Source organism: Mustela nivalis (assembly GCF_964662115.1).
Source record: "Mustela nivalis genome assembly, chromosome: 4".
Taxonomy (NCBI): domain Eukaryota; kingdom Metazoa; phylum Chordata; class Mammalia; order Carnivora; family Mustelidae; genus Mustela; species Mustela nivalis.
This window is the reverse complement of record NC_139023.1, coordinates 8819863-8844153: the sequence shown is the minus strand read 5'-3', so window position 1 is coordinate 8844153 and position 24291 is coordinate 8819863. Positions and strand designations below refer to the sequence as shown.

Below are 24291 nucleotides of genomic sequence, written 5' to 3'. Positions count from 1 at the left end.
TTATTTTATTTTATTTTTAAATTTAAATTCAATTAATTAACATATAAATATACTTTTAGTTTCAGAGGTAGAGGTCAGTGATTCATCGGTCTTATATAATACCCAGTGCTCATCACATCACGTGTCCTCCTTAATGTCCCTCACCCAACTAACCCATCCCCCCACGCCCCTCCCCTCCAGCAACCCTCAGTTTGTTTCCTATGATTAAGAGTCTCTTATGGTTTGTCTCCCTTTCTGATTTCATCTTAGAGAATATTTTTCTCTCCCTTCTCCTATGATCCTCTGTTTTTTTTCTTAAATTCCACATAAGAATGAGATCATATGATAATTGTCTTTCTCTGATTGACTTATTTCACTTAGAAAAATACCTGCTAGTTCCATCCATGTTGTTGCAAATGGAAAGTAGTATTCGATTGTGTGTGTGTGTGTGTGTGTCTGTGTCTGTGTGTGTGTATCACATATATATCCATTCATCTGTTGATGGACAGCTGGGCTCTTTCCACAGTTTGGCTATTGTGGACATTGATGCTGTAAACGTTGGGGTGCATGTGCCCCTTCAGGTCACTATGTTTGTATGCTTGGAGTAAATACTTAGTAGTGCAATTGCTGGGTCATAAGGTCTACTGCATTTTTTTTTCCTATTTTGTAAATATATGTTTTTATTTAGGCATAGAAAAACACTAGAAATAAGTATTCCAAGATGCTACTACTAATTATCTCTACATGGTGACTTTATGGATGATTTCTATTTTTTAATTTTTATTTATTATTTTTTAAAATTTATTTATTTTCTTTTTAAAAATTTTTAAAAATTTATTTATTTTCAGCATAACAGTATCATTATTTTTTCACCACACCCAGTGCTCCATGCAATCCGTGCCCTCTATAATACTCACCACCTGGTACCCCAATCTCCCACCCCCCTCCCCCTGCCACTTCAAACCCCTCCGATTGTTTATCAGAGTCCATAGTCTCTCATGATTCACCTCCCCTTCCAATTTACCCCAACCCCCTTCTCTCTAACTCCCCATGTCCTCCATGCTTTTTGTTATGCTCCACAAATAAGTGAAACCATATGATACTTGACTCTCTCTGCTTGACTTATTTCACTCAGCATCATCTCTTCCAGTCCCGTCCATGTTGCTACAAAAGTTGGGTATTCGTCCTTTCTGATGGAGGCATCATACTCCATAGTGTATATGGACCACATCTTCCTTATCCATTCATCCGTTGAAGGGCATCTTGGTTCTTTCCACAGTTTGGCGACCGTGGCCATTGCTGCTATAAACATTGGGGTACAGATGGCCCTTCTTTTCACTACTTCTGTATCTTTGGGGTAAATACCCAGGAGTGCAATGGCAGGGTCATAGGGAAGTTCTATTTTTAATTTCTTGAGGAATCTCCACACTGTTCTCCAAAGAGGCTGCACCAACTTGCATTCCCACCAACAGTGGAAGAGGGTTCCTCTTTCTTCACATCCTCTCCAATACATGTTGTTTCCTGTCTTGCTAATTTTGGCCATTCTAACTGGTGTGAGGTGATATCTCAATGTAGTTTTAATTTGAATCTCCATGATAGCTAGTGATGAAAAAATTTATTTATTTTCTTCAGCATAACAATATTCATTGTTTTTGCACCACACCCAGTGCTCCATGCAATCCGTGCCCTCCCTAATACCCCCACCTGGTTCCCCCAACCTCCCAGCCCCCACCCCTTCAAAACCCTCAGATTGTTTTTCAGAGTCCATAGTCTCTCATGGTTCACCTCCCCTTCCAATTTCCCTCAACTCCCTTCTCCTCTCCATCTCCCCTTGTCCTCCATGCTATTTGCTATCTCCATAAATAAGTGAAACCATATGGTAATTGACTCTCTCTGCTTGACTTATTTCACTGCATTTTTTCAAAAAGATTTTATTTATTTATTTGAGAGAGAGACAGTAAGAGAGAACATGAAAGGGGAGGTCAGAGGGCAAAGCAGACTCCCTAGAGCTGGGAGTGGGACTCGATCCAGGATTCCAGGATCATGACCTGAGTTGAAGGTAGTTGCTTAACCAACTGAGCCACCCAGGTGCCCAGGTCTACTGCATTTTTGAAAGAAGCTGGAAGCCGCTTGATTTTTAAGTGTTGACAACTAATACAGAATTTTTAAAAACACAGAGAGGATCAAGTGTTTGCAAACTTTGCTCCAAGGTATTCATCCCTCAGGAGGGCTTCAGATTGGTAGACCTGGTGAGCGTTTCTATTCTAATTAATTTAATACCTATTACTAAAACGTGGTGTAGCACTTAGAGATTAGATTGATGGAATATTAACATCTTAGGTGTCCATTCCAAAATGCATATTAACTTGTGCAAGACAAACTGATTTCAATATGCAATATTAAAACCATATTGCTGTGTGATTGAAGTATTTCCAAAGTCACTTTGTGAAGCCTTATTTGGAGCAATTAAACTCCAGCAAAGCAAAAGAATTTGAGTTTTCTCCAAAGCTCTTTGTAGAATAACCTGGACTATATTCTGAAATTACATTTGATATGGCTTATGAAAATAAATGTCACTGCCTGAACCCACTCATTCCTCAACTTACATTTGGTACTGGAAAAGTTGATAGGCACAACTTCTGGGTGGAAATCACATTAAGCTATTAGTTGGGAGACCAGAGTTCGAAAGACGAGCTTTGTCATGCATAAACTTTGGAATGTAGGTCAAGCCACTTAATTTCCTTAGGCTCTTGTGTTCCAGCTACTTACTGAGGGGTTGGATAAGATCACTTGGAAGGTGCCTCCTGCTACTCTGTGATTCCTTTGTAAACACTCGAGGGTCCAAATTCTCTTTCTTATGACCCAGAAGAATGTGTACATTATGCTTGAACCACTCAAGCTTCAAAGTTTAGCTGGAAAAGAGGGGAAGATGATGATTTAAGACCTAACTAGCACTTTCTGTCAAAAAAATTCCAATACTTATAAAATCTAGCCTCCAAGGTGATTGAGAAAAATGTGCTCTCATCCAAACACTGGAAATTAATTTCTCATAAAAGTAAGTTAGTGACCCTGAACCAGAAACTATCAGCTAATCAGATTGTCTTAGTTTCAAGTTCTGAATCTGACCCCACTCCTGTGTGACTTTGGAAAAATCAAGTAATTTTATTGATTCTATTTCCTTATCTCAAAATGTAGTCAATTAAACCCCCCTGCCATCCTCCCCAAATTTCCAAATGTCTAAAAATCAGTGAAAATATTGAATAAATTTCATAGTAGTAAGTGGGTTCTGAAAGAAAATTCATGACTTCTGAATTTTACTGTTAACTTTCTAATATGTTTCATATGGATGGATACAGGTTTCTTTATGAATACTCAAGAAGACACTCAGAATTGGCAGTTCCTGTGATTTTAAGAGTGGATACGGTCTATCAAAATTTATTGGCAAACTGCTGTAAATTAGAAAATCCTCTGGAATGCTATAGCCGTGGGGTAAATGCCTTTTTATTTTTTAACTTGTTACTCATAAGTGATTACCAACATAGGAAAAATTCCAGAGATGTTGGTAGAGCCATATTTTATATAAAATGATTGTGCATCTTCTTGCTAATCACCAATGCTGCACAACAAATATGATTTTCATCTAAACTGAAGGCCACATCATCACACTGTAGCAGCTTTCTATGTGAGTCACTGTCTTACAGATTGTATGTTTCATGAAACCTTCTCTGTGCAATCTTCTCTTTCAATAAGAGTGTCCACTGGACAGAAGCAAATACCAGGCAAGCACAGCATACTAGGGTATGAGAAGGTTGACTATTTCCACTCAGCAGTCCTGGAAACTGACCCAGCTTCAGGCCAGAAGTCATACTGTTCACGGGCAACAGCTGTTTGTGCATGTGACATGGAAAAAGCAGGTGACCTTATGTCCCTGACCCGATGATCACTTATCCATGAATTACCAGGAACCAGGTGGTTCTGGCTTCTTGGAAGGTTTACACATTTACAGAGGGTGGGGTAGTGGTACAGGTAGAGCCCAGTCCTCTCTGGGCTCAAGCACGTACATCTATCACCTTTCTGTTCCCAGAAAGAAGGGTCATTGAAGGTAATTTGTTCCCCTGTGGGTGAGCACCCCTTTTCAGCATCCCCACGGGACCCCCACAATAATCATCATGATAATAGCACCTTACAGGAGCATGGATGTTTCGAGTTCACAAAGCAACTTTACAACCAGTGTCCTATTTGATTGTCACACCAGCACAGTAACATAGGCCATGCCAGAATTATTAACTGCATCTTATAGGTGAGAGTATTCAGTTAAGGTTTAAAATACTTGCCCAACTTCACACAGACAGTAAGGACAAGGCTAAGGGCTAAATCTAGGCATACAGTTTGCAAATCTGGTAAAATTTTCACTGTAACAAACACTGCTCAGTAAGATCAAGTACACTGGGTCAGATTAGTTAAGATGATAACCTCTCTTCCTACTGAACAACCAAGCCTGAAAGGTCACTTGTAGTTTCCCACTGGAGTTTTATGTACACAGTTGAAGAACTCTTTGAACTAGCAGTTAGCTCTGAGAATTCCATTTGCTTTGCTTCAATGTGTATTTGTGGAGTACTTTACTATATTAAAGGCTGCTACATATTTGTATTAAACCGTGACTTCTTAAAACCTATCTATATTTCTATGCCAATATCTTATCTATGTATTTGTGCTGCTTATGTAAAAAGGCTGTATTATTAAATATAACCAACACACTCTGACCAATCAAACTTAGATCTCTAAACTACCTTTAAAGATCTCTTTGGCTTGATGAATGATTTGCCTTATGCTTATAAAGTACAACATATCAACCCATAAATGAGTTTATATCACCAGAAACTAAGTATCAGTCTTGTTGTACCACTTCTTTTCTCCACAAAATCCATGGTCATTCCTGTTTTACCAGAACATGTTTTTCAAGATTTGCAAGCTCACTAAATAAATAAAGCCCTGGGTTTAGGAAAACGGTTATATTACTATCAGGGCTTTGCAATCTTACCTCAAGATATATTGTCACAGTGATAACATTGATTATCTTTATTTTCCAGCAAGAGATGTTCCAAAGAGTGGTTCGTGAAAGCCATGAGCGTGTAAAACATCACTGTGATTTGCATGAGAAATTGGGAGAGGCTGACTTCCATGACAGGTAGGCTTCCAATTGTCCAGATTCATACTTGTTAGCGAGTTTGTGTTAACTCCTGATGCTTAGAGCTGCTAAGAGTGTACATCCAACCTTGAAATCTCAGAAGGCAAGGGAAAAAACAGAATTAGCTTAGCTATCTTTTTGTCTTGACAATACAGATGTCCACATGGCCTTAGATGTTTCTGCATGGCTTTCCAGGCCAGTTTCCCAATTCTGGCCAATGTTCAGAAGCTAGTGAACCAAGCCGACCCTCTCTTCGGGAGCTTCTCCCTCCACCTGAATATTTAGTTTGGAGCTTTGCCTGCAGTTGTTGGGTCCCTTTGTCAGAGTCAAGTTAGGTCATATCGTTAATTAATTAATTAATTAATTATTTTTACCAGGGAAGGTAGAGATGAATAGATAGCTGTCTGCTAGAGAGAACACATAAACCTCTTATGTGCAGGGAGACTGGTATTTCAAAGATCACTATATGAAAAACCAAAAGTCAATTTTTAGGCTCCTTAGTGTCTTACTGTCTATTTAGAAGTAGAGTGTTGAAAAATTCAGTTTGATATAGAGTCCCATAAATTCAGCTTGAAATGGATGTCCAGTTTTAAGACTCTACTTACATCATATTTGCTACTGCCCCATTAACCAAAGTAAGTCATATGCCCAAGCTGAGTCAAGGGGTAGAGAAATAGACTCTATCTCTTCATTGGAGGATTTGCAAAATATTTAATATGGATGTCACACCATGTGATTTGACTTGGCTAATAAAATGTGAAAACTTTGGGGGCAGAAGCTTTAACAACCAATGCATGCTTTCCTATTCTCTCTTCTCTTCCGACACAACAGTCGGATACATTTGAGATGGCAGCTGATTTATCTGTCTTGGTTCCAGATAAACAGAACCATCACGCCAAATTGCACTGGGCATATGGATTGAACAAGAAATAAGCCATTGTGTTTTGAAGCCATGCAACAAAGTTGCATTTTTTGTTATTGTTACAAAATCTCATCTCTCTGACTAACACAAAAATTGTGCAGGAAATTAAAGTGATATTTTAAAACAATAAATAAATTACTTACTTAATTAAAAAATTAAATTACTGTCCAGAATAACGGATCCAGAATTTTTTTTTTCAGAAAGAATATTTGGCTTATTATTTCTATATTGTGTTCATTTGCTAATGTCCAGTTTAAGGAGAAGATTGTGGTTCTCAAAATTTAGGGTATATCAAAATTACTTGGGGGACTCGTTAAAACACAGCCTCATCCCCAGAGTTTCTCATTACCTAAGTCTGAGACGAAGCCTGAAAATTTGCATTTCTAACAAGTACCCAAGGCTGCTGATAATTGCTGGTCCATGAGTCACATACTAGACCCGCTGGATTAGGTTGCCTGCTCATTAGATGTTACAGCTAAGTTCTTTCCCCAACTCCATTATAATATAAAAACAATGATTGATTCTAACTTTTTTTGTCTTCAAATCCAGTAGTCTTTCTCCTTAAAATCTACCTCGTATCCCTCTATTCCCACCACCACTCTCCTAGTTGAGACTATCACTGTCTCTTGCCTGGACTTCTGGAATGGTCTTCAACTTCTTCTTACGTCACGTTGCTTCTTGCTCACCTTCATTCTTTCTTTATATGGCAACCATAATTATCCTAAAAATAAAGCAAATCTAATTCTCTAACTAAGCTTTCTTTCTCCTTCTGTCTCTAATCCCCAATACCTTCCCCCCACTAAAAAAAACTCCACGAAACAAAACAACAATCACATGCAATGGCTTCCCCTCCCAATTTCACTCCCCTTCACCTATTTTTGTTATTGTTAGCTCTCAGCCCACATGCCATTTCCTTTAGGAGGTGTGCCTGACCTCCCGGGGATAGGATCCGATGCCATTCTCTGTGCACCTACAGTGCTCTGAATTCCTGTCACTACATTAAGTATACCTACTATCTCACTCATTAGGGTGTGAGCCCCATGATATTGGGGCCTGTTTGCTGATTGTTGCTGTCCCCCTATTCCTACACTTGTAGACAAACAGAGGCTGTAATGGCCTGTGTATACATTTATTTCAGAAGCTGTTTACTAAGTCTGATTTTGTTAGCTCTTAGAGTGTAGCTCTTATAGTTTCCTTGCTAAGCACTCACCACCCCACCCCACAGAGGATCAGCGTGGAGCAATGTATGAGGGAGGTGTGAAGGGAATTCTAGGTGTATCAAGTAAGTTATTGGGCCATTGGAGCAAGGACTAACAGGAATTAAACCCTGTTTAATGTTTTGTTCAGCCTAAGCTAGAGATTGTCAAATATTGAGGAAACTCTAGAATTCTTCATTTGAGGCATGTCGTCATTGCCAGGAGTAAGAGGAAATTATTCTTTCAGGCTCATAATCCTTTATACTAAGAAAGCCCCACAACTATCTGCTCAAGAGTTGGTTATGTTCACAAAGAACATGGCAGCCGCTGCCACCAAATGTTGTCCACTAAGAGATGAGCAACGATTTGCCTGCATGGAGGACTCGGTAAGTCCATTTTGACTTCATGTTTGCCTCTTCATGGTCCTAATCTCCAACCTCCGGCAATCAATCTCATGTTCATGTACATGACTATGAACTGTCGATGGAACTTAATATTTCTGTCCCCAGGAAAACTTCTTTTAGGCCATCTCATGCCAATTGTCTGGTTAGCAGCAGAGGTAAGACTGTTACTTCCCTAAAGGTAGTGATGTCAGGTTCAACAAGTCTTTACCTGGATCATACTCCAGGGTCTAACTCTTGGATTTTCAAGCCAACAAAAATGACTTTGTCAACAACTTCAAAGACAATGCTGATTTTAGACGAAGTCATCCTAATCAAATATATAGGCAAAAAAGACAATAGTCACCATACCTCTGACACTAGATGCTTTTCCACACAAGAAGCAATTTCTTGGGATGCCAGCTGGGTGTCCTATAACTTAACTCATTCTGATAGTGTCTATCTGGAGATAGCATCAGATCCCACAGGGTAAGGGACCAGTCCTACAAGACTGCTTCCATCCCACTTCAGATAACAATGGCAAGTCCAGGTTGTCCCCTGTGATTCTGACTGACCAGCTGTAAATCTAAGGTTCCCAAGTTCTCCTCCTCGGGTTTGATTAATTTGTTAGAACAGCTCACAGAACACAGAGGAACACTTACTTAAGTTTACCAGATAGGCAAAACATTTGAAAAAGGAAATAGGCGAACTTCCAAATGAAGAGATACATAAGGTAAAGTCTGGGAGTGTCCTGAGTTCAGACGCTTCTGTTCCTGTGGAACTGGAATGTGTTACCCTCTTTGTATGTGGATGGGTTTACCCACCTGGGAGCTCTCCAACCCCCATACTATAGGGATTTTGAAAAGTTTCCTTATGTATACATGATCAGTTACTAACTCATTCCCAGCCCATCTCCCCTCTCTGGAGAATGGGTGGTGGTGGGGGGGCTGAAATTTCAACCTCCTAGTCATGACTTGGTCTTTCCGAGAACCAGCCCCCACCCAGAAGTCCACCTAGAATCTCCTTATTAGAAAAAAAGATGCTCCTAGTTCTCTTATCACTTAAGAATTTACAAGGGTTTCAGAAGAACTTTGCCAGGAATTGGTGTCAAAGATCAAATATTTATATTTTTTATTATCTCACATCAAACTCACAAGTTCTAAATTTATTAGACAGAATACCACCTGTGTGTTCATTTACAATGAGAAATATCTTTCCAATGTTCATTTACAATGAGAAATGTCTTTCCAATAATTGGTCCTAATAGCTGGACTACACTTTTTCTTGAATCAAGATACTTAGGAAGTTGAATGAGAATGTGGGTAGTTGTATAAATAGAATCAGAAGAAGGGAAGGGATGGTCTTAAGGGATATTTCTTCCGGGCTATCCTGAGGAATGAGAAATTATGTCTTCCTCACAAGGAAGAGCATCCCTCTAGGGACCTCTATGCTCAAGTCTCCAAGATGTACTCTTTAGGTCTCTCTCAAGTGCTATTAGTTTAACACTCTGGAATGCTTATTTGGTGACAGCTTTCTCTAACCTCTGTTCTTTTTTTTTTTTAATTTTTTATTTTTTATAAACATATATTTTTATCCCCAGGGGTACAGATCTGTGAATCACCAGGTTTACACACTTCACAGCACTCACCAAAGCACATACCCTCCCCAATGTCCATAATCCCACCCCCTTCTCCCAAACCCCCTCCCCCCAGCAACCCTCAGTTTGTTTTGTGAGATTAAGTCTGTTCTTGACAGAACATCTTGTTTATGCGAAATTGGTCCTTCTTCTGATAAAATACATTTTTTTGATTGCAGATTTAAAAAAATTTATTATCTAACCCTAACTTTTATTTTATTATAAGTTTTTATTATCTAGTAATGTCTTCCTTGGGGAACTCTTTCAATTAGACTTACATTGTTTCTAAAGCCTTATTTTTAGGTGATCTCTATGGTTACTGCACATTTAAAATAGAAAAACTCATACATGAAATGTTGATGCTTACTGGCTTCAATTACTTCATTCCCCAATACATAAATGATTGGGAGTTTGGGGAGTCATACTTGGAAAGGCATATAGGCAGGCAACATCAGGATAAGAATCAGACACACAAGGAGCAGGCAAAGTGACAGTTCTAGAAGAGGACAAGGAAATGAAGGAGGTAACTGAAATAGGATCCAAGAATTTCTCTCATCATCAGTTATTCATTCAATAAATATTCATAGACCATTTACCATATGCCAAGTTCTGTGGTCGTTACAGTTGCCCAGTTATAAAAATAGAAACAAATTGGATTTGAGTTTCTTAAGTAAGAGCTCCGCTCATCAGTTATACATCAGAGTCAAAGTTGCAGTGCTGTTGACTTGAGGCTAGATTTTAATTGAAAAGTGCATAAGAAACTCCTACCTTAAGTCAACACTAGTCTGCAAACTGGAATGGGAAGGAACCTGGAGTTGCAGTCCAAGTGAACTCCACTTGAAAATGGGGAGAAGAGGGAGGACAAGTCTGGGAACCAGGCTGCATCTGACACTCCTGCTTTTTCCCAAACAGTGAAATCCAGATGAAACTAGCAGAAACCAGAATTTGAGAATATTTATGAGTCTTATTTTCTATGGAGTAATATATATATATATATATATATATATATATATATATATATATATGACCAAAGCAAAACTAATTCTTGGAGCTTTATGCAGAAGACATGAGGCAGAGCCTATCAATGCTGGTGTGGGCCACTGCTGTGATGATTCCTATGCCTTCAGGAAGCTGTGCTTTGATGATCTACAAGTCGACGGGACTTACATTTCTCCACCTTTATCCTGTGACCAAGTCATCAGCCTTAAAGAGAACTTGTGCAAAGCTCAGGAGGAGTTCCAAACTGAAAAACAGAAGTAAGAATCCTTGTTTAATTTGCTATTTACTTTGTTCTGCTCGCAAGGGAGCAGGTATAGAGAACGGTAAAGTGAGCTCAGGTAAAATACTGCAGAATGAATGGATCTGCTCAGTGTTACGCTGGAGGTCGGTTAGAACTGAAAATATTCTGCGGTTTTGCAGTATGGCTATCGTGGTTGTTACCCAAATGAGCTCAGTTAGTGAGACTGAAGCCTACTGGTCAAAAAATATTGACAGAGAAGTACATTAATGTATTTTTCCTAACAGGGGAAATTTGGAGCATTTGTGTATGTATGTGTGTGTGTGTGTGTGGCTGTGTGTGTGAGATATGCATATGTAATACATATGAAAACTATGAAAACATTTATAACTTAGAAAATTTTATGAATATGAGTTATTACTTCGCAAAGCGTTATTCTGATTTGGTTGCTGTTTCTAATACTTTAGACTATTGGTCAGAAATATTGCCAGTAGAATACGATGTCTATAAATGTATATTTAGATGTATATGTATATACATATGCAACATGTGTTCTATGTAAAAAGGGCTTCTGGATGAAGTCAGCAATGGAGCCTGTGGGTTGACTGGATGAGTCTGTTGACCTGGGCCAGCCCCAGCCATTCTCTGCTGAGCTTGCTCAAGAGCGTATGGTCAGCTGCTAAGTTAGCTGGGAGCTGGCTGGCTGAGGCTGGCCTTGGCTAGGATGGCTTGTCTCTGCTGCATGTGGCCTTCCATTCTCTGGAAGGTTAACCCAGGCTTCTGCTCGTGGTAGCTGGGAGAAGGTAGATGTATGGAGGCCTCGTGAGGCCCAGGTTTGGAACCATGCAATATCACTGCTTCTGTAAGGTAGGTCATAGGATCAGCCCAGATGAAAATAGGGTATGGAAATAGACTTCATTTCTTGATAGGAAGAGTTGGAACATCACATTGCAAAGGACATGAATACAGAGAAAGATGGATAACTGGTCTATTTTGGTAATCGATCTGCTACCTGTGGATCATTAATGCAGTTGTTGAAACTATGGAAAATGATAAATGTCAAGATAATGGTGGAGAGCGAGGTGATATGCTGGGTCTCAAGTCATCAAAAATGAGGGAGAACGACCAGATTTTCTATATGGGGCAGGAATAAGTAGGGATGAGGGATGTTAGAGCTGGATAAAGTGTACTTCAGAGGAACAACGGCTTTTCAAAGAGCATGAAGAAGAGATAAGTTGGAAGTAAAAGAGACCTAGATACTAAAGTAGATGGAGTTCAAGCAAAAAGAGCCTTCTCTTGAAAGGTCCTGGGGGAAGCAGTGTCCTCTGGGGAGCCTCATGTTTTTGTATAGAGCAAGACCGAGAAGTTTCAAAGAGAAGCTGTGGAGAGGGGGATGTTTTCTTGAGAAAGCCTCAAGTGACAAAGGAGACAGAGGACCAGGAGAGCAGGAGATGGATCAGATTAGGGGTGTAGAAACCTCAGCATCAAGAGGGGTGACCTGGGAGACTCAGATTTCTGACTGGACCGCTGCTAAGGTGACTGAGGGTCATGGCCTTGGCTTTGGAAGTACACGTCAGTGCACATGACTTCAGAGCAGCAGACTCGCCGTTTGCCTCTGAGAGCATAAGCTGATTAAGATCTCATAGGTGGTTGGCATTTTCCCCAATTCTCCCCACTCTTGCTTAGGTGGATCGAATGGAACACTTACTGTCAGCTCTTAGAAAAGAGACTCTTTGTTTGCTGTTGTAGACAAAGAATTGCCTTCTTAGCGGTATCAATCATCCATCTCTTTGCCTGCCTTCTACTCCTGAGCCCGGAGCCAAGATACCCCCATGGCCCAGGCATTTCTCCCTAGAATAAAATTCTGCTTCTGGTAAAATTCTGCTGTCAAAGGCCCCATTTGGCCATGACCAAAGGTGGCCATTCTAGGAAAAGCCAAAGAGTGACATTCTGGTTTCCCTGAATTAGCAGCTCTCCAGCCCCTGACGGTGGGGCGGCAGTTCCCTTCTACTGTCCCTGTGCCTGTCCTCAGGAGCAAGCAAGGGAGCCCTCCTCCTCATTGCTTCTCCTCCCCCCAGATCATTAGAAGTGGTAGCTTACTGCATTTCTAACTCATTGATTTACTCTAACACAGGCACTTGCAAGGTCTAAATGTAAGAGTCCAGCAATACCATCTTGTCAAGTGAGGCAAAATTTTTGTTGTCTCTGGATTGCACACGTACTCGCAGGCAGCAAGCACAAGCTGGTGCTTGCTCTGTTTAATCACACCACTGGCAATCTTACGCCAGCTGACCCTTGGAATCCTTTCTGTGGTGGCCAGGGTGAGCCATTCTCAAACTAGACTTTAACACTTTCAGTCAACACCTGAAGACCACTGTCATGTTCAGTTAGCCATTCTTTTGTTTGCTCAGGCTGGACTCGAGAACGTAGGGGAACGGGGTCTCTGTCACTCCTAGCGTGCATGCTTGCCTTCTCTTGAGGACGCTCTCCGGGCATAGATAGACACTGCGTTATGTACGGCATCTCACCAAATCCTTACCACAAATGTATGAGGCAGATAACATTATATGCCATTTTAGTTGTAAGGGGCAAGAAAATTGGTATGAGATCACACCACAGGTGAATAGGTTGTGGAGCTGGAAAATTCGCCCAAGCTATCTGGCTCAAAGCACATACCTTTACCAACACATAGCTTTTAGTGAACCCTAATCAAGGGGTTATAATACTGGTTTTTAAAACACTGAGTTCTTGGAGTGCCTGGATGGCTCAGTTGGTTAAGTGTCCAACTCCTGATTTCAGCTCATGTCATGATTTCAGGATTATGAGTTCAAGTCCCCAGCCGGGCTCTGGGTTGGGTGTGGAGCCTGCTCAAGATTCCCTGTCCCCAGCCGGGCCCTGGGCTGGGTGTGGAGCCTGCTCAAGATTCCCTGTCCCCAGCCGGGCTCTGGGCTGGGTGTGGAGCCTGCTCAAGATTCCCTGTCCCCAGCCGGGCTCTGGGCTGGGTGTGGAGCCTGCTCAAGATTCCCTGTCCCCAGCCGGGCTCTGGGCTGGGTGTGGAGCCTGCTCAAGATTCCCTGTCCCCAGCCGGGCTCTGGGCTGGGTGTGGAGCCTGCTCAAGACTCCCTGTCCCCAGCCGGGCTCTGGGCTGGGTGTGGAGCCTGCTCAAGATTCCCTGTCCCCAGCCGGGCTCTGGGCTGGGTGTGGAGCCTGCTCAAGACTCCCTGTCTCCTGCTCTCTCCGTCTTCCCTGGCTCCTCCCCTCCTACGCACACCTGCGCTTTCTCTCTCTGCCTCTCAAAAAAATAAAATAAAGTAAAATAAGTAAATAAAATAAAATAAAGTAAAATAAAACACTGAGCTTTCAGATAAGGCATAGTTAATAAAAAGTATGAAACATTAGGAATCATCCTTGTTCTAGTGAATTCACTATGTTCTCTGTGTGGAGAAAACAATAGCATAGAAACACTTCATGTAGAGCTCTCTGGACTATTCTGGGAGAATGCGTATTGGGAATCAAGAGTCAAATTGGAAAAAAGCCCTCTTACTTCCTGGGATAGTGGTAAGGGCTCTCTATGGCTTTCATCCCTTTATAATTCGGGCTGACTATCACAGCATAAATGTAAAAACAAGCAAACAAAAAACCAGTGAAGGGGCTTCTGGAGGGGAAAGTAAAAATTGAGCAAGGTAGAAGAGAAGGTAGAAGTTGAGATTATGTAATACGATAGAAACAATCGAAAGGAAACAGAAGCTCAAAGTAAAAAAATTTAAAATCCAATTAAAAATATTGAATTGAAATGTGAAGATTTGAGAGAGTATATAAAGACCAGAATGTACTTTAAATGAAATTGTGGATACATTTAATGACAATAAAATATTAATATCATCGAAGTGGAAAACTGAAAAAAAGTTGGTGGTACTGAATTAAAAATAGGATTTAAGATTTTATAAGGTAAATTAAAAATTCTAAGCTGGGGGCGCCTGGGTGGCTCAGTGGGTTAAGCCGCTGCCTTCGGCTCGGGTCATGATCTCAGGGTCCTGGGATCGAGTCCCGCATCGGGCTCTCTGCTCAGCAGGGAGCCTGCTTCCCCCCCTCTCTCTGCCTGCCTCTCTGCCTACTTGTGATCTCTCTCTGTCAAATCAATAAAATCTTTTTTAAAAAAATTCTAAGCTGAAAAATAGAATTAAGGGAAATATTTTTGAATTACAACCATCAGGTTTGTAGGTAGAGAGATCGGGGTGGGAGAGGGAGGAAATGGGCAGGAGAGGTAAATCAACTGCAAGCAGATCACAAGTGCTTCACAGTTTTTAGGGGGAAGGAGCCAAGCTTCTAAAAGGCACAGAGTCCCCAGGTGTAGAAATGACTGCCTTTATGTATGGAGTTCCAAGGCGGGATAACATGACCTCCTGATACCCCTGCTCTGAATCTCATTCCCAGAACTTCTGTCTTCTCATAAAGGGAGTTTCTTCACCCATCCCTCTTCCAGTACAATTCGGTGTTTCTCCTGGTTTCAAATAAGCAGCCACTGGCTGGTGTTCTGGAAACCCAGCAGTCTTGCTGGTCTTCCCCCTACTGGTCCCTCAGGGGAAGTGCATTTGGAAACCTGCCTAGCAGCAGGGGAAAGCAGAGTGGTCCAGTGGAAACCAGACCGCCCAGCAGCGGAAAGCAGAGTGGTCCAGTGTGACCAACGCATAAGTGAGAGAAGGAAAATAAACTTTTGGGGTGAGACTAGAGGGTTTGGGAGGGGCCTAGCCATGACAGCACTTGGACCCCACAGCTTGTAAGTAAGAGAAGAGGAGGGTATAGACAAGAGAGTTTTCCTGGCTCTCTCATTAGGTTTCTCTATTACTATTGGATCTATAGCTCAGAACCTCAGGGAAATTGTAAAGATGCTCATCAGTCTTTTGCTGAATGGAATAAATGAATGAACAGGAGAAGAGCCGTGACAAGGTAGTATTTATTGTGAGAATCAGGGAAGAAGGAGACCATGGTTGGAAGCAACTGATAATTTGAAATGGAAGTAAGATGTGCTATTATTATTACAGCTATTGATCATTACTATTACCTTTGCCATTATTTACTGCCTGAAGTATGCCCCTTACTATACTCAGCCCTTTAATGCGCTATTTTGGGGCCCTTACAAATGCCTTGCAATGTAAGTGTTCCAATTTTCTTTTTATAGATTCAAGTCAGAGAGGTTAAGTGTCTTGCTCACCATCACACTACCTAGTTGAACCAAAGTTAGTTTGACTTCAACATTTGTGTCCTTTTTATGACATCAGAAGGAAAGAGGAGTCCAGATTTTGCATGAACCAGTAGTAAACTCTGTCTCCTTCCTACACCAGCTCCTGCCCTTTCCATGCCGAATGCCCTAAGCCAGACCATAGAAGCCCTAACTACATGTTTGGAGATGGGGTATTTCCGCAGTGTAGGTACCATGACGGGTAGTTTCTATTACTGGGGACTTCTGCAAGCCTATGCTCTCAGGGTGGGACAGTGAATTTCAGCATCATGATTAGTATTGTTTTTGTAGGAAAATACATTATAAGACAAATTCCATCAAATTCCAATGGGAAAGAGCCTGTATTTCTCACTTTTACTAAGTAATTTCCTAAAAACTGATAATGATTATTCAAAGGTAGTGGAAACTGGTTTGAGGATATATCTAACCATACAGACTTAAATTGTGTAGAGACACTTAAAAACAAGTACAGCATTTTCTTTCAAGTGGGATCAAGTTTAGATCTAATTAGAAGACTAACTACAGAACTGTAGGAGAGAAAAAATAATGTTTATACTATTCTATTTCTTTTTGAAATATTGATTTCTGTTACTATTAAAGTAATGCATAATAATTGCAAAAAATTCAGAAAATACAGGAGAGAAGAAAATCAAAATACTTTTATTCCAACACTGCAGAGCTGCCCAGTAAAAACATACATGTAGCATAGGAATATATGTCACATACACATACACGCACACGCTCCCACAATTGCCCTTTGCCCATCAGGCTGTGGTCTAATCTTTAATAATACAAGTTTTGCACAATCTTGCGACTAGCTGCTTATACAAAATTTTGGCTCCAGCAATTATCCCTAGAATCCTGAGGGGAGAGCTTAGGAAACTCCCTTCACCCCCAGGAATTCTCCAAACATGCTCTCCTTGGCACCACTCCTGGGCCCCTGGGAATGGTCCTGCCCTCCAGCTGCTGCTGTCTCCTGCTCAGCTATAGGATGGATCCCTTGAAATGACAAAGCTGCTTTCTGTTTTGTCGTGAAAAAAAGATCAGTCCTTCCCCCGACCCCCAGGATTACCCACGTGCGGCAGGTCCCAGGGCAGTGCTGGGTGTGTCCCCATGGTCGGCAGGACTTCAAGGAAAGTTCCTTTACGGCACTTTTTCAAAGTGCGGATCCCGTGTAACTCAGAAATGAGACCAATGAAGGCCCAGTTGGGGAACCATGAAATCATTCCCGTCTTCCACTGATCAAGCTCTCTTACTGGATGGAGGTCAGCGAGGGTGACTTCTGGTCTCCGGAGGAGTGGTTCCCAATCCCTTTGCCTTCTGGGAGGGAGGCTGACCTCACTGGTTTGCTGTATATGCCCCAGACTGTAATATTCCCAGGAGGTCTGAAATCACAGATACTAATGCAAAGTGGAGATGACATACAGGGGACGCCTGGGTGGTTCAGTAGGTTAGGCGGCTGCCTTTGGCTCAGGTCATGATCCAGCATCCTGGGATCGAGTCCCACATCGGGCTCCTTGCTCAGCAGGGAGCCTGCTTCTCCCTCTGCCTCTGCCTGCCATTCTGTCTGCCTGTGCTCGCTCTCTCTCCCCCTCTCTCTCTGATAAATAAATAAAAAAATCTTAAAAAAAAAAAAGGTAAGTGACAGTATTACATGGAATAATATAAATTCTCAGCACACTGCCTCGATCATAGTAGATATCCATACACTCAAAAGATGTTGGCTGTTGCCACTATTCTTTTGTATAGCTTTTAAAAATTATAATGTATGCATTTTGGTCACTAATTATTCTTTAAAACCACATTTTAATGGCTCTATACTATTCCACCATCTGGGTTCATTCCATAATGAATTTAACCATTTCTTATTGCTGGACATGAAAATCGTTTTCAATTTCTAACCAACATACATTGTGACAATGAGCATTTTTGTACATAAATCTTTGTTCCCGGTGTATCTGATTTTCCCTGCTAGATTCCTAGGACTTAGGAGGCAAACATGGAGGTAGTTAAAATCTCTTAGCTTCTTTCAGCTCTGTCTGGCAACTGAGGGACAACGATGATGTGTTCGTCAAACCAGCCTCCTTTTGAGGTAGTTTCTGAAAAGAAATCATTAGTGGGGCACTTGGGTGGCTCAGATGGTTAAGCATCTGCCTTCCAATCAGATCACGATGCCAGGGTCCTAGGACTGAGTCCCACATCGGGCTCCCTGCCTCTCCCTCGGCTGCCACTCCTACTGCTCTTGTACCCTCTCTCTCTCTGACAAATAAACAAAATCTTAAAAAGAAAGAAAGAAAGAAATCATTAGCTTCTGCTTTTCTAATATTTTCAGTTCTGCTGTTGTTTTAGCTTTGTGTATCGGCAAGGCAGGCTGCGGGTGTGAGGGCTGGGGGCGTGGGAGAGGGTGGAATTGAAATGACAACTTCAAAGAGGCATGTCCCATGGACTACCACTCAGCTGGAGGTCTTGTTCTCTTGTTTAATGGGAGCGGCTATGGGCCTGTGGGCGCAGCTGATTTTGTCGGTCCCGAGGGCACTGTTTGACTGGGCTACGCTTGAGACCTGCAAAGCTCCAAGTTTGCTCTATCCATGTCCCCCACTTTGCTCCCAGGGCCTGCTTTCCTTCAGGCGACCATGCTCGCAGATGCACAGTGCCTGAGCTGGTGCCCACATATGCTGGCGATGTTGCTGTTGGTCGCTACCGGGCAGCAAAAGGTGGTGGCCTCTTAGTCTAGGAGTCAAAGGACCCCGTGGGCAGCTGGGGCTAGCTGGCCGCATTGAGACAGCGCGGAGAAGAGCAGGGCGTGTCGGGGCGGAGAGCGGAACCGGCCCGGGGCGCACCTGCTGTAGCTCCTCCCTCCGAGGCGGGTCCCGCCTCCCCATCGGCTCCAGCGGATGGCAGCTGGACACAGACCGTGTCTGCCACCTGTCCCGTGGGCAGCCCACCCCAGGCAAATGGGAGTTTGGAGTCTTCTGTCTTGTGATATGATATTCTACTTCTAAGCCTAGAATAATTACTATCTGCAATTGTTTACTAGACCGCTGGTTTAAATTGTCATAGAAATAGCTACTTCGAGTTTTGAGATATTTTCTTTTATACCCATTCAAGGCACAGATAAGGCCACTGGGTATTATCAATGAATTTGAAAATGAAGAATCAGCAAGGGTTTTTTGGTTGAACAGTAAAATACCAATTAATGTACATTTTCCCGACCCCTCATGACTTATTTTCTCTTTGGTTAAATCTGCCTTGGTCTAAAACGGTGAAAAAAAGAGAGAAAGGGAAAAGATAACACTGGAAGATTTGGAATACTATTTTATTAAGTAGAGAGACAGAAACCAGGTTACACTTTTGAATATTCAAAGTGGTTGAAACTACCGTTGTGGGGGGAACTCTTCGGTGAAGAACGTCAGAGATACTCTCAAGCCATGATAGTTTGAAATTAGTTTATTGGTTTATCATTAATAATGTATGAAAGACTCTTAGCTTTCAGGTGTGTCATACTTACAATATTTATTTGGAAGCTGGTTGTTCAGCATAAATATTCCTAACAAAACATAGGAAAACAATTTAACTTACTATATCCATCTATTTACCAACCAATGCCATGAAAATAGAAAACAAAAATCTCTATCCTGGTAACAATTATATAAAAATAATTAAATTTAATGTATGAATTATGTAAAAGAGATGTCCTGGAAGAAAAGCATGTTGGGTGTAAAACACGAAGATGGAGATGGGCGGTGTGACCTGTGAACACATCACCGCGTTTTCAGGGCTTCGAAGCATCAGAGTGTGGGTGACAAAGAGGCATGGGTGGTCCCCGCTTTAAATCAGTAAGGCAGGTGTGCAAGCTGGCCTTCTAGAACTCAGCGGGTACTTGTGTTTTTGCCACTCCTTTCTGATTCAGGCTCCTCAGCCACCTCGTGAAGCAGAAGCCATACGCCAGAGAGATGCAGTTCCAATCCATGACTGACAGCTTTGCCCACGTGGTGGAGAAGTGCTGCCCAGCAGAGACAAGGGAAATGTGTTTCCGAGAAGAGGTATCTGTTTATCTATTCTCGCAGTGTGCTTAGGATGTACTGAAGTTAAAAAAACAGAACTAAACAAAACAAAAACCCTTTCTCCGTCCTAATTGTGAGTGAATGCAGAGAAAATCGCAGTCCAGATGGATTGGGGGAATCCATTATATTCGGCTTTAAGATATGTGATTGAGAAAACTAGCGGTTTAGACAGGGATAGAGTCGCATACCAGTCATGACACCAGATGGCGTGGGGATATTTAGGATTGGGGGTGTGAGGAGGCACGATGGACTGAAGATTTGGATAATTGTAGAGAAAGGGTGTCCTTGGAATGTCATGAAATTTTAAAGAAATAACAGTTTAAAAACCTGTTTGGGCAAACTGTAGTTTTGTTCTAGAAATTTCTGGGGCACAGTCAGGAATAGTCCCCAAATGTAGTTTGGGGCTTCACTAAGGAGCCAATGGAAAGGGTTTCATTTTCTCGGTGGCCAGAAGATCATTATCGGAGAGGTTGAAGAACAGAGAGAGGAAGAAACGGCGACAGGGCAGAGTCTGTGTGCACACCCACCGAACGGACCACCAGCAGACTGTTCTCTGGAATTCATCTAATTGCATATAGTTAACAAGTAAATGATTTTCATTCTAAGTCGTAGGACTTAAATTTCTAAGAATATCATGGTAGGATGCGGCACAGAAAATTCATGAAAATTCATGGAGGGGACCCAAGACAAACTGCTGTCCCAGGGAGCAGAAACTCAGGTAGAGTAGATTATAGGATCTGAGCAGAGGAATGCAGAGTGTAGGTGAAAAAAGTAAAGCAGACTTTATAGTGCAAATGGGCTGGAACCATTCGGACCAGGGTTAAGTTTAGCAGTGGCCCAGGGAAATGTTTTCACAGGTAACAATTTTTATGAATCCTTAGTTACCTTCAGTGGCTCTTTTCTACCTATTTAGCTAAATTACATTATTTATGTTAAAAATCAAATGTCTATGGTCTAGTCAAGGGCAGGCAAATGACAGCCCTCAGGCTAATCGACTCCACCTCCTGTTTATATAAATAAGGTTGTCTGACACACGGTCCTGCCCATCTATTTACATATTCTCTCTGGCTGCTTTCTGTCCACAATGGCTGCATTAAACAATTGCAGACTGATGAGTTGTGACAGAGACTCTATGAACTGCAAAGTCCCAAATATTGACTGTCAGGCTGTTCACAGAAAAACTGTACTGACTCCCAGACTCGCTAATGACAAAGTCAGAGTAATCACCTACGCTAGAGTCTATTTATTTATTTTAAAGTATTTTTGCTTTTTGTAGAGCGTTCAGAGAACAGGTTTCCACCTGAGTAACAACCCCATAGCCACACAGATCAACACACTCAAGAAGGGCCTGTGTCTGCGAATTCCCAAGGGAGTTTTCTTGACGTATTCTCGCTTCTGCGTAAGAATACGACTTGCTCAAACTATTATTGGAAAGCAGCATGATAGGGAGAGTTCTGTGGGCTTTTCCCAGGGCTTTCGCCCAGCACTGATCTAACTTAATGGTTTAAAAGCCCTACTATTTTTCTTTTCCCTTCCCTCCTCTCTCTACTTTCTTTTAGGATCTCTCCCCCGAATTAAAGGAGAAAATAGAAGCTATCTGAAGAATATATCATGTTAATTAAAGTTGGCCAGAATTACTTCTTCGGATAAAAATGCTTATTATCTGTAATTATGCCTTATCTCTAACGTTTTGTCAAGTTTACCCTTGTCTGATTATTCCAAGGCAGTGATTCTGAAATGTTAGTGTGCATCCAATCAATTCCAGAGCTTGCTGGAACAAAATCAGCGTTTTCCTCCTACAGGGTGTCTGATTCAGTAGTTCTGGGGTGGGGTCTGATAATTTACACTTCCAACAAGTTCCCAGGTGCTGCTGACGCTGCTCATTTGGGAACCCCTATAAGAATTATTTTGCGGGGGCACCTGGGTGGCTCAGTGGGTTAAAGCCTCTGCCTTTGGTCATGATCCCAGGGACCTGGGATCCAGCCCTGCATGGGGCTCTCTGCTCCGCGGGGAGCCTTCTTCCTCCTCTCTCTGCCTGCCTCTCTGCCTACTTGTGATCTCTGTCTGTCAAATAAATAAATAAAATCTTAAAAAAAAAGAAAGAGTTACTTGGCTAAGGTGCAAGCGGCTGATCATACACTGTTCCCCCTCCCTTCCCCATATTTCCATATGCCCAACTCTCAGTGAGAAGCTGGAACCAAGGACAGGAGGGGAAGTAATGAAACAATTGGAAATAACATTTATGAAAGAAAGGGAGAGAATTGGGGGATATTAAATATTAAGCTATGACTGGAATATTTTTAAAAACAGCCTTATAGTATATGAACAGGCTTAGCAAAAAAAATGTGGGGTAGATGACCAAACTACCTAAGAATTTTATCGCCAAGAACTGGTGTCTTTGTACTTCTACCTTTATGAAAGGAGTCTAGGTTGACTCTAGTGCAAAGGAATAAAACCTAGCTACTCTAGGAAGCCCCTTGGAACCGAGACCCCAGAAGTGAAGAGGCTCAGCCAAAGGGCAGTCTGTGCTTGTTCCAAGTTAGCTAGAAAAGACTAAGCGCTCCAAGGACCTGCAGGCATGTTCTTTGTTTTCTTTTGAGATTTTAAGAGTCGATTATGGGAACCTGTTCTGCCTGTTAAAAGAGAAAGTAGGCAGGATTGAAGACTGTCTTTCTAACTATAGCCATTGGGAAGATAAAACCTTTTTAGACAAGATGGAAGACATTTTAAGAAGCAAGCCAAATTCTGAGGAGAAAAAGGATGGACCAAAGTCAATGTTGGAATGTTGGCAAGAGTACAACTGAAATATATAAAAGGGGGGAAAAAAAAAAAGAAACTCAGCTATACAGGGTGAATTTGGATCATCCAGAGAAAAGGCATCTCACATTTCATGAAACAAATTGTAGACATCAGCAGGTTCAAAGAGAAAATTCAACTCAGAGAAATTCTCTCTGCCAGGTCAGTGGGGAACGATAATTATAGCCCGAGATATTTCCCTATCAACCAACAGAATATAATATAGAAGAAGGTAAACATGAATAAGCAGAAATGTGGGCAAGTTAAAACAATGTTTTGAAAATAATATATGAAATTTAACAATGGAAAAAAGGCAAGGTTCTACTGTTAGATGTGACTTAACCCAGGTTCATGTGGAAAGATCTGCTGGTTAAGTCGTCTGTCCCTACCAGCTTGTTGGGTCTAGTATCAGAGCTACCACAATCTTGGATGTGTTTCTGAAGAGAAAACAAGGATCAGATGAACCAACGTGATAACCCAAACTTATGTGGATCAGGTCATTCCCGGTTACTATGTTCAGTTTCTTAAAGTTACGCAAGCTTTGAAAATTGTGTAGGTAATGCATGAACATAGTAAAAGTTCAAGCAGAAGACCAGGGTGCATTTCCCATTCCCAAAAGGTAACCAGTTTAAGTTTTCACTTTTAGTTCCAGTGATTACCATCATTGCTGTAGTAGTTTCTTAAAATATTAACATCACATAATGAATTAAGTGTATTTAGGCTAACTTCCAGAAGCCTATCTCTAGATGTTTTCTTAATTTATTTAAAAGTATTTTTAATTCTTTTATTAGTTATATTGTTATTTCTTGGCCCTTTAATACCAGTCAGCATCTAGTGATTCTCCAAAAATAGTTACCATGTCTAAACTTCCTTTGACTTCCTTGCCAGCTTTTTAAAAAATTTCATTTTATTTTGTTTTTTTGTTTTTTTCCAGTGTTCCAAAATTCATTATTTATGCACCACACCCAGTGCTCCATGCAATACATGCCCTCCATAATAGCCAACACCAGGCTCACCCAACCCTCCACCCACCTCCCCTCCAAAACCCTCAGTTTGTTTCTCAGAGTCCACATGGTTTATCTCCCCCTCCGGAAGCTATATATACTATTATGTTTACATTGTCTGGGTTTATTTATCTGCATATTAAATATAAGGTTCATATGCTTTGTTCATAAGTGGTTGCTAAAAACTGGAAACCATTAAATACTATATTTAATTGTGTGTTTAGTTGGAACACTATTTACATTAGTACCATGAATGGATGGACCAATGGAATGACTTACCCTGTTAAAAGGTGTAGAGATTAAACAAAATCTTTTTCTTACCTAAGCTGCAGAAAATCACGCCACTTTTATTAGTTTTGCACATTTGGATTACAATTCCCTAGTATATCCTTCTGTTTTTGAGAGTTGTTAATTGTCTCTCTTTTTCTATGTTGGCAAATAAAGCACCTACTTTCGTGATACCGCTGAAATGTTTCAGGTTCTTAATAATAGAGTTTTTGTAACAGAATATTCTGTCTTCTTAAAAGTATATTTCAAAAAGTCCTCTGACTTAATTTTTCAATGGATCTAATTATTTCTAATAATTTCTAATAATCTAATGATTCATGGCTGTCCACATGGGATCTCATTTTAGTGTAATCCTGGGTAAA

The 24291-nt window shown here is 41.3% G+C and overlaps 1 protein-coding gene across 1 annotated transcript in view; it reads left to right on the top strand.

The window, feature by feature from the left end:
- The window catches only part of LOC309862922 (alpha-fetoprotein-like), a 47681-nt gene that overhangs the window by 20390 nt on the left and 3000 nt on the right, over positions 1–24291 (top strand). Inside the window, exons 9-13 of the mRNA XM_082727336.1 lie at positions 3336–3468; positions 5070–5167; positions 7533–7675; positions 10335–10557; positions 19688–19820. Of these exons, the coding sequence (XP_082583462.1) occupies positions 3336–3468; positions 5070–5167; positions 7533–7675; positions 10335–10557; positions 19688–19820 (730 nt within the window). The remainder of the gene's footprint in view (positions 1–3335; positions 3469–5069; positions 5168–7532; positions 7676–10334; positions 10558–19687; positions 19821–24291) is intronic.